The sequence below is a fragment of the Impatiens glandulifera genome, chromosome 5 (assembly GCF_907164915.1).
Source record: "Impatiens glandulifera chromosome 5, dImpGla2.1, whole genome shotgun sequence".
NCBI lineage: Eukaryota > Viridiplantae > Streptophyta > Magnoliopsida > Ericales > Balsaminaceae > Impatiens > Impatiens glandulifera.
The window spans coordinates 21,930,056-21,940,778 of NC_061866.1; the positions used below are offsets into that span (position 1 = coordinate 21,930,056).

Sequence of the window (10,723 nt, forward strand, 5' to 3'; positions counted from 1 at the left end):
ATCGTTCAACTCGTTAACCTGTCAACCCAAACCTGCCAACTCTTACCTGGGTGACATTGTCACCCCTATTCCCAAACATGAATCCAAGACTAAACAACAATTCCCATAAGCTAATAAAAATTGGTCCAAAGATTGCAAATCAGAAGCTTTTTTTAGAGATCGAGAACCAATCATCTAAGTCAGAGTCGGCCATTGTAATTGTCCATAACTGCAATATCTTTAAAAGCACTTTTACTTATTTATGATCAATAATATTGCACTACATTTTAACAAATCTAATATTACAACTAATGATACAACATATTTCATAAATGCAACCAATGTAACCAGAGGCTGTTTACAGACTATTCTTTTTAGTTATCTACCCTTGCATATAATTTATTATTACAAAAGAAATACTATGTCTTTTGCAATTATTTGGCAATTGGGAAAAATAGGAAAACAAGAATGTGATCATACAAAAGACTAATTAGGATAATAAGGAAGAGGAAAAATTTAGCAAATTTCTAAATATTATATATAATTGATTACAATCATCTAGAGTTTTTTTTTCACACAAATAACAAAACTGAGATAAACAAAAAAACAGAATAAGATATCTCAAGGGATAAGAATCGTGTCTAAAAGAACAAAAGTCACGGGATCATAACTTTAGGGGTTGCACTACCTTGCAAAATTAAAAAAAAAAAAAAAAACTGAGATAAACAAAAGAAAGACATGGCAAAACAACTAATGTAGAGATTGAATTAGTTGGGTATTTAATTACCTAACCTATATTATAAAGAGTATAAATAATAGGGTAATTAACCCTCATTACTCACCCTGAGCTAGAGTTAATTATAGTCGAGGTCTGGATTCCTGGGAAACTAACCCTTGCCAGTTGAGAGTACTAATGTAGAGTTTGAATTAGTTGGGTATTTAATTACCTAACCTATATTAGAAAGAGTAGAAATAATAGGGCAATTAACCCCCATTACTCACCCGAGCTAGAGTTTATTATAGTCGAAGTCTGGATCCCTGGAAAACTAACCCTTGCCAATGGAGAGTTCCCAAACAGAACCATCAAATCAACATATACATTACTAGGCATAATGAGTATAGAGATGAGGACAAATAATCTATCTATCTGATTGAGAATGGAAGAACTTGCATGTTAATTTGGCAAGGCTATGTAAAATGAGTCCCTGTGTCCTTGTTGGCGTCTCAGAACTCTATTGATTGCCTTTTTCCTAGTAAATACCAATGTATTGTGATTTTCATCTGTAATAGGATCCGAACATTTGATCTAAAGAATAATTTTTATACAAAAGAAAATAAAGCAAAAAAACTACAATACATATGGTAATGATCCAAAACACAATCTTATACACATCAAGAACTCACTTCCAATTTAACTTAGACAAATTTTCAGTTAAATCATGATTATATCCTGAAATGTAACAAAATAGTAGTTTCCTAATAGGCTCATTATGTATCCAATATATTAACAAATACATAGAACAATAAAATAATCAAAACTAAACCAAAGTAACAATAAGAAATGCAACAAAAAAAATCAGAGTAGTTCAGATAGAATGAATTGGAATGAGCATAATAACATATATACCTTGCAGATAACAAGAAAATCCGAACACTTCCAATTTTAACTTTGACAATTTATCAATTTTGACAAAATATCAGTTTTCTATCTATCATGTATATTAATAAATACATAAAAGAACAAAAGAATCGAGATCAGAGTAGGCATGAGAAATGGAACAGAGAAATTGGAGTAGTTCAGATTGAACGAAAAAGTTGGAAAAATCATTAAAAGCATATACCTTACAGATAATTACTTCCAAGCTTTGAGGTGAGCTTAAGTATGTGCACACACACTCTACTACTTCCTCTCCCTACTGAGATAATTGCATGCACTTCAGGAATCAAGCAAGGCTCAGCCATCTGATAAGACAACCATCATGGCCAAAGAACGACAATATATCTCGTGGGAAGGGGAAAAGGCAAAGAAAGCATATCAATTATTCTACCAGAAGGAACTATTTTAAGTGTCTCATTTACCTTTCCTAGGAACTGGCTCTCTTGTGGAAGTGCAAAAATATAATGACTTTCATAAGATAATTTCAGATGACCTCTTGTTGTCTTATGCAAGAATGCCTAGTAAAAGAAAAATCCCAAACCCCAAGCTCTGACATTCGCAATGCACTATAAACAAATAAATCTATACATATGTATGTATATATAAGAAAGGTGCAAAAATGTATGGTAGAGAGTCCTGATGTGCAACCAACAATAGATAGAAAGACAGTCTGGTCTGGCCTGGTCTTAAACATTCATTTACATAAAAGTGAAGCTTCAAGAAACTTGAAGAAAACAAAAGATGCTGCAGAAATTTCATTAAATTACTTTATAAAGTATATACTCATGGAAGTTCTAGCTACTCTACAATATTTAAAAACCTTCCCCAGCAGATTTCATACACAAGACTTTTCGGCTAAGTGTTCCATGTGGTTTAAAATCTCTTGCTTTTCCATTAACAGATAACTCCAGCTTCTGGCAACAAGAATGGTAACTGTAAAAACCCATTAAATCAAAAAAGCTAACACTTCATTAGATGGCAACAAACAGTTATAAATTGATATGATTGATCTCATTTAAAACAATTCTTGTTTTTGTTTTTGTATCTATACTTGAGGAAAATTAGATCTAAACATTAGAAATAGGTATAACCTAATATCATAATAATTAATAAAATATCAAAAGTATCTTTTTCTCTCCATTTACAAATTCAATATAAACAAAAGAGAAATTATGTTTGAAAGGCAGGAGTTACAAAGGAGACTACTTGCCAAAATTAAATGAATAGAAAGAGCACTATCTAATGCACATATGATTTAGTCCTGCAACTTAAGCCGGTTGAAGAACACCAAGAAGTTATACTCAGGCACCCAATACACAAATCCGACAACAGGTCCTCCTTTAATGTACTGCAAAGTAAATCATTATAAGATACTAGAAAGAAAAATAAAGCAACAACCGAAGCTACTACTAGAATTAAGTGAATGCAACAACCTTTCCGTCTAAAATAACTAGTTCACCATCGACCCATCGAGGATTCTTAAATCCTGGCTCAGCAAGCCTTCCTTGTCCTCTATATCGGGCAACCTAGCATGGAAACTTCTTCATAAGCTCTAGAAGGAAACACTTAAAATGCCTATTAGAACAAACATGGAAGAAATAACAAATAAGAACAGCTACAGACCACACCAAATTCTTCTGGAATTATCCCCTTGTGAGGAAGCTGGTATGTTTTACCAATTTTAGCACGAAAAGCTACCTGTGGAAAGAGAACAATATATTAGTATCACGAAGAGTTAATGAGACAAACTTCTTGCAACATAAATGTGGATACCACAAACATATAGAAGCATTGAAGTTCAACTGCAAAAGTTGACAATTTAAACAGAAATAAGACCTGGTCAGCCACACAAAAGCTTAATGCACATGCAAGGAGTATATATTAGACTTTAGACATGAGACATATGTTAAATAGAAACCATATGTAGCAAACCATTCACAAAGCTATTTCTAGCAGTAATGTAGTGCTTAGCTGGGTAAACTAATCATAAAACAAAGGAAAAATATTTTTTAAGAGAAAATATCCATGATATAAACTCAATTCATAAATAATTTGTCAATGTAATACATTTGGAGGATTCCATCTCGTAAGTCATATTTACTCTTCCCTCAACAACATCCGTCCACCTTCTTTCCCTTGGAAGGACTTATGGAAAATCGAGTTACTGTCGAGAATCACGTTCTTCGCATGGGAAGCCATTCACTCACGGTGGCATCCTTACACAAGACAAACTCAAGAATAAGGGATTCCATTTGGCAAATAGATGTGTTCTTTGTGAAAGTTCCAGGAGACAGCCAACCATCTTCTCTTGGATTGTCATATGGCAAAGGAAATTTGGTCCCTTTTCCAAAATCTCCAATGGAGATGCCATTAACTGTGGGGGAATGTTGTGGAAAATGAAATGATCGGAGCACTCCAAACAATATTTGTTCAAGCTGGAAGCCAATCGTCCCAATCATGTGGTGGTCTATTTGGAAAGTAATGAATCGTAGAATCTTTCAAAGGAAAAAACATGGCATTGCTAAGATCAAAGGCTTCATTCTCCTTGCTCTCGCAGCTATCAAGAAGAAAGGAAAATGCAACGGATGGGACTTCTTTGAGCTTATTAGAATCTAATTTTCTTTAATTGTGTTCTCTTTTCTTTTTCAGTTGTTTTTGTTTCTTTTGAATGCTTCTCGCATTCACAACAATTTTCTCTTTAATGAAAAGTTTACCTTTTATTAAAAAGTAATACATTCAAGATCATAAAATAAACAAAGCGCTGTAACCAATGAGGTTGATTCATATTTGGTCACAGGTAATAGTTTCTAATCTTTTCAAAATTATACAATCCTGAAATGTGTTACCCAAACGAATAAGATAAAATGTTTCTTAGAAGTAAGAGAAAGTTGTTCTTAGATAGGCATGTCTTGTACCAATATATATCGACTTCAAGACAGACAAAGACAATATACTCCTTTTAAGTCAGCTATTTAACTTATATCATTCTTTTCTCCACCACATTTCCATCTTTCAATGGGATGACAATAACTTTTTATCCAAAAACTCAGATTTACTGTTAAAGACCCAACCCATTGTGTAAATTAAACAACTAATGTAAAAATTGTATTGCCTAATAATCCCTGGACCATGAACCAGTGCCTTTTTTCTGTGACTTTGAATATCCACAAGTCTCACACATACATCTATCCAGATATGCTTTAATACTTCACAAAATTAAATCCAAAAGGAAACTGTAAAAGAGATAGGAACAGAATGAAACAGGAATTGATTAAAGAAATATAAATCACCTGGCCAGCAGGCACATAAGGATCCCCAGTTAATTTAACAGCTTCTACATATTCATAAAATTGAAGATTTTCAGTTTCAGATGATGAGCCAACATCTTGCCATTGTCCAAATTTGTGCCTTAGATGAATGACTTCTGAGGCATAGAGTCCGTGACTACCAATATATAGTCCTGATAACAATGCAAGACTTCAACATGACAGAAGATCAACAAAAGCTGCAAATTTTGATGAACAGCTTCAACATGATCAATTTACCATTTAGGGGATCAGAAGATGTTGGAACTTCAATTCTATTAAATGTAGTCAAACCAGAGAGCACTAGATGATTCTGAACCTGATTGAGAGTGAGATCTATCAATTTCCCAACATCTCTGAGTACCTGAGGAAACATATAAGATTCAGATCAATCAATCTGATTGAGTAATATTTTTGCAAGTAATTGTTACAAGAGAATAACTAGGGTTAGGGTTACTAACCCTAGGATAAGATGGTGGATAATTAGTTGGGTCAGCGTAACTATTGGCGGGAAAAAAATAAAATGGTTGGGAGGATATATAAGAAATAACAGAAGGCGGATAGGGTTATGCCATAATTGAGAATTACTTGAATCATAAAAGGTGCTCTCTCTATCTCACCTCTCCCAATTCAATCTATTCCCACCTAATCTGTCTAAAACCCTATCTCTTTCAATTGTAGGATCTCTACTCTACTATTGAAACTCGCTTCTTTCTCATCTCATACTCTGATCCTTCTATGGCACAATTCAGGTATTAATTGGTTGATCAGTCTAGGTTTTGGCTTTTGTTCTAATTGCCATCATATCATTGGTTACACTGGCCCAACTAATTACCTGCCACCTTATTCTAGGGTTAGTAACCCTAGCCCTAGTTATTCTCTTGTAACAGTAATCTTCGAAGCATAATCAATCTAGATATCAAATACTTCGTCTTGATAATTGGAAACAGACCTTCATGGGTATCTTTCCCCGGCCAATAGATTTTGCAAGGTCAGACATTATCTGGTCTACGCTGCGTTGACCTTGAAGCTTAGGTCTCTTACGTTTAAGAGATTTTTCCGTTTCACTAGAGATGCGTTGTTTATCATTCTTCTCTATAGAGAAAGAAAACATCTTTCTACCTTTTCTCTCCAGTTTAGCAGGTACCCGTGTCAATGTTTTCTTAAGCACACTACTACTTTGAACTTTGTGCAGGGTATCACCAATCACCACCTTCACTGAAATTTCATTTTGCTCCACATCATCTACAATCCCATCACCAGCATCCATTTCTATACGATTCCTCTCTTGGTTACTTTCATCTTTATCTTCATCTTCATCTTCAGAATCCATAATTTCTAATTCAACGTCCTCCTCTTCATCCTCGTCTTCAATAATCTGGTCAACTACCTTAGATATTAGATCTGGATCAAACTTCCCAGAGGCTGTTACTTTCAGAACTTTGACTTTTGCACCTGGTATCATATCGCGCAAGAGAGGCTCAAAATCTGATAGTCCTTCAGCTATGTCAGAATCATTATCTTGATCTTCACTATCTTCAACGTCATCTGGACTAGCAAACAAATTACTTATGTCAGAAGAATCAAGTGGATTTGATATCCTTGTAGGGCTTCCGGATGAAAATGGAACATCATGAGGAATTTCTGCTGGACTTAGATACACAGCCTGGAGTTCATGAAATCTCTGATTAGATTAGTGGACAAGGGGGAAATATCTTTACATCTAGACAATAATGTGAACAAAACAGAGATAAATATTGCCCTTTAAAAATGAGATCACACAACCAGATACTCCTCCATGATAAATTTAAGAGGGATTAGAACAAATTTCTCTCATGGATTAATCATTGACCTTTTAAGTTGATATACAGAAGGATACCTGTTGTCTGTATTCACCTTTCTTGTTAATTGTAAGAAATATTTCAAACACGGGAAGACCAGCCATAGCTGTTGCCAGTTGTCTGAAAAAGGAAAACCATCAGCCAAACTAGGACCACTTCAAGCAGTAATCAGAACAAAAAAAATTATATGGCAAAAAATCAATTCTAATGTAACTACGGGTCAGAAAATACACAAAATCGCAAACCCATGTAACATTTTCATTTGTACGCCAATAGACATGTTAAAAGGTACTTGATTATTATCCAGCACTAATTATTATTAAGATTTTATGGTATTGGCTTGAATTAGGAAATCAACAACTATTTCATGATCTCCCACAACACCATCTCTCAAATTTACAGGGATGAGCAGGCCAAAGTTGGCTGAACAAGTATATGAAAGTGATATTCACAGGATCCATTAGAATCTGACAGTGCCTTAAGAGTTGATGAGTCCAACAACAAAATTTGAGATGTTGTGGAACTCTCAAAATTAAGAATGAGTCTGACAGCTATGTTTCCTTCTGCATCTTGATCCATCTAAAATACACTTCCAGCATTCTAGTATATGTCCTAATAAGAAAATTTCAAGCTCCCAACTAAATCTTAATATATACTACAAATAAGAACAATATGAAAACCATAGCAACTAGCTAAATTTTTTGTTTTTAAAGATATAGAAACATGCTAACAAGTTGCACGAGGATACATGTTTTTCAATCGTGTTTCTTAGATAACCAAACTCAGAATAAATAATTAGTATAGGAAAAATAATCCTTACCTTGGGCTAAAGCTTCTTGCCACATATCTTCCATGTTCAGCACTTATACGAAAAATATGGCCATTATTATCTTCTGAGATAGCAGACCACCAACCCACCTGTGACAGACCATTTACAGAAATAACGTAAAACATTAGAATGCTTAAGGCAAATTTTCTGCATACCATACTAACATATAGTTTTGTGTTCACATGTCTACTGGGATTGGCCACCACAAAACTCATTACTCAAGACACCAGTGAACACTAAATCCTACTAAAATAGTATGAATAGAAGAATGAAATATCCTTGTCCTCGTTCAATTCAACCAATGCAAGAAAGAACACTACAAGCTCATAAAAGATGCAAAAAAAGGGATAAAATTCAATGAAACGGTAGTGATCTGGCGCAGGAACCAAGAATCCCAGGCCTTGTGTTCGATGAAGGGTTATTTGGATTTAATCAATAACCCCTTATCCAGTAATCAATCAAATCATCAACTTTTATAACGTTTTAATATTAAATACAAAGATATTTTAGTCATTTAACTCAAATAATCGACTTTTTATCAAACATCAAATCAAATAAATCCTTACCCATTTTTTACAACATTTTTAATATTAAATAAAAAATGATATTTGTCATTTAACCCAAATAATCCACTTTTTCATCAAACAAGGGTTTTTTTAAAAAAAATAAAAATAATCAAACAATCTAGCAAGGATGATATGTAAAAAACATAAGGATAACAAACAGAAAATTTCCAACTCACCAAGCCTGCCCCAGCTTTATCTCTTAAAAAGACAGCTTCATTATATTGCTCCTCGGCAATAGCTTTCTGCATTTTCACAAGGCCAATATCACTAAAATCACAAAAGTACTATGAGAATCTAATGTGGCTAGAGAGGTAGATCCAGGTGATTAACTGCCTACATTTAGATGAGACATCACCATGCCAACAGCGTCATTTGTAGTAGCTGCTGCAACTGCCACTTTAAGCCTAGCAGCATCTTGGTAATCCTCGCTAGCAATAGCAAGAGCTATTTGTGACTGTTAAAGAAAAAACAAGGTGTATCAAACTGAAGTATCAAAGTAAGTGAAATGAAGAAATATCTAATAACTGTGCATAATAATGCAAGAAATTGTTGTTCAAATTTAACATGCAAGGAAACAACTAGTGCTTAATACATATATGTACACAAAATCATGGTACTGTACTTTAAAGGATTCTCAAACTGATCCCATTTGGAAACTAGTATTTTGTCAATCACGATATCATTGATTTTTTCTTTTGGTATAAGATATTCTTTTATTATGGTTCAGATTATAGTGTGATTTTGGTTGCTTCATTTGGTATACAAATCATTTTTGTTGGTCCAAATTATAGTGTACTTTTTTACTTCATTTGGTATATATTATTTTTGTATAATAATCAAATTATTTTAGGGATGTGTACATCTTATTTTTAGATCATTGTGATTTTTTGCAAACATAACAAAGGTACACGGATGATAACGATGAAAATATTTGATACCAAAACATCCCAAAGTTGTAAAGTCCCCTAGAACCATGCATGTCACAGTTGGAATATACTCCAAGATCACAACAAATACTTAGATCTTCATTCATACACCATTGTTTTGAATGACATGAGAAAATCTTATATATATAACAAAACACAATTTGTCTTGGTGGGTGAACCCAATCTAACAACACTCATAAAAATAAAATTAAAAAACTCTCATATGTCATTGTCAACAATTTGCTGCAGCTTTATCTCAAACTACAGAAATTTCCAAATGGCACTTTTTCAAAATAATATAAGCCAGCTCTTTAACAAAAACAATAAGAAAATTAAACTAATAAAATCCTATACAAAAATTGCAATACAATTTGATTGAAGAGAGAAATATAGGTTGCATATAAAATTACTTAGTTTTGATTAAGACAATTTAGGGACAATTTCAGTTTAGATGAAATGAAAATATAGATTTAATGGAACTTTTGTTCATAAAAATACCTCCAGACTTGTATTTTTTGTATGTTTGATTCTATTTAATAAATTATGGGTTACATTCAAATTTTCTCTCAAAAACTTGTCCTGAATTCTTTGAAAAACTGATATCAGTTATGAAAAATAAGATTAGCTGTTCCTTCCTTCAATCAAAGAGGCTCTTACTCTTCAACAAGACTTTAACACTGTTTATCAGTTTCTTAGTCTGCAATCATTATTTATAAATGAAACAACAGAAATTTGTATCTAAGTACCTTAAGAAGTGATACGATCCGCTCCTGCTCATCAACATCATTAAAATGCTTCGACCACCGTTCCCAATCCCATTCATCATCGCCATCAAGATTCCTATTTTCACTTTCCATAACCAAATTCTCGGAAACATCTTTTTCCTCCCTTAATTTATCTCTGAAAGAACTCAAATAACTATCCAACTTCCGAATTACATTACTCATAACATGGCTAATAACGGAGTTCCACCGTCCGTGCTCGGACGAGCTATCTAATGGATCGATTTCATCGTTATTGTTGCTTCGACAGCGACAAAATGAGGAATCAGAAGTCCTTAAGAGGGAATGGGAGCTGGACAGTGGGGGGTGATTGAGATTGTTCGACTGCTTCAATCGAGACCCGAACTTAGCGTTTGAGAAAGTAAACTTGTGAGGGATTGTGTCGGATCGAGTGGATGGTGATGTGAAGGTTGGAGCAGAAATCGACGCCATGTTAATGGAGGGAGAGAGAGAGAGTTGTGTGTTTCGTTTGCCTGGGAGGAGGAGAGCAAATCGACTTGTGTTTCGCTGGAGAGGAGGACGAAAGAGATAGGATAAGGTGGATGGAGTTTTAGAATGTATTTTTGAGGCATAAATTAAAATAAATTTGGCCAAGCTTATATAAATAAAATAAAATAAAATAAAAATTGAATCACATTTATTTAATATTTATGAGTTTTCTTTTAATATTCAAAATTATAAAATAAAAAGGGATCTAGTTTACTTTTTAATTTTTTAAATAAGATCGGAATATGATTTAAACAAATTATTTGTTATTTTGTGAGACAAATTAAGGGACAAGTAATTTGATTTAAACAGATTATTTATCGAAATTGTTGTCATCGGTTTATTAAATTTG

General features: G+C 33.5%; 1 protein-coding gene across 3 annotated transcripts; it reads right to left on the reverse strand.

Moving 5' to 3' along the window:
- Positions 1-2,361: 2,361 nt before the first annotated feature.
- On the reverse strand, positions 2,362-10,419 carry LOC124937612 (protein EXECUTER 1, chloroplastic-like). Of its 3 annotated transcripts, none has more exons than XM_047477908.1 (12): positions 9,850-10,419; positions 8,515-8,631; positions 8,354-8,419; positions 7,603-7,700; positions 6,821-6,902; positions 5,894-6,607; positions 5,182-5,305; positions 4,927-5,096; positions 3,260-3,334; positions 3,070-3,162; positions 2,847-2,984; positions 2,362-2,550 (listed from the first exon to the last, which is right to left on the reverse strand). In XM_047477908.1, exons 1-11 carry the CDS (start codon positions 10,315-10,317, stop codon positions 2,892-2,894), a joined length of 2,100 nt encoding a protein of 699 aa, XP_047333864.1. In that variant the 5' UTR covers positions 10,318-10,419; the 3' UTR covers positions 2,362-2,550; positions 2,847-2,891. The 3 variants fall into 3 exon arrangements, with proteins under 3 accessions (XP_047333864.1, XP_047333863.1, XP_047333861.1); XM_047477907.1 differs by having other exon boundaries at positions 2,362-2,569; XM_047477905.1 differs by lacking the exon at positions 2,362-2,550 and having other exon boundaries at positions 2,724-2,984.
- Between the last annotated feature and the right edge of the window lie 304 nt (positions 10,420-10,723).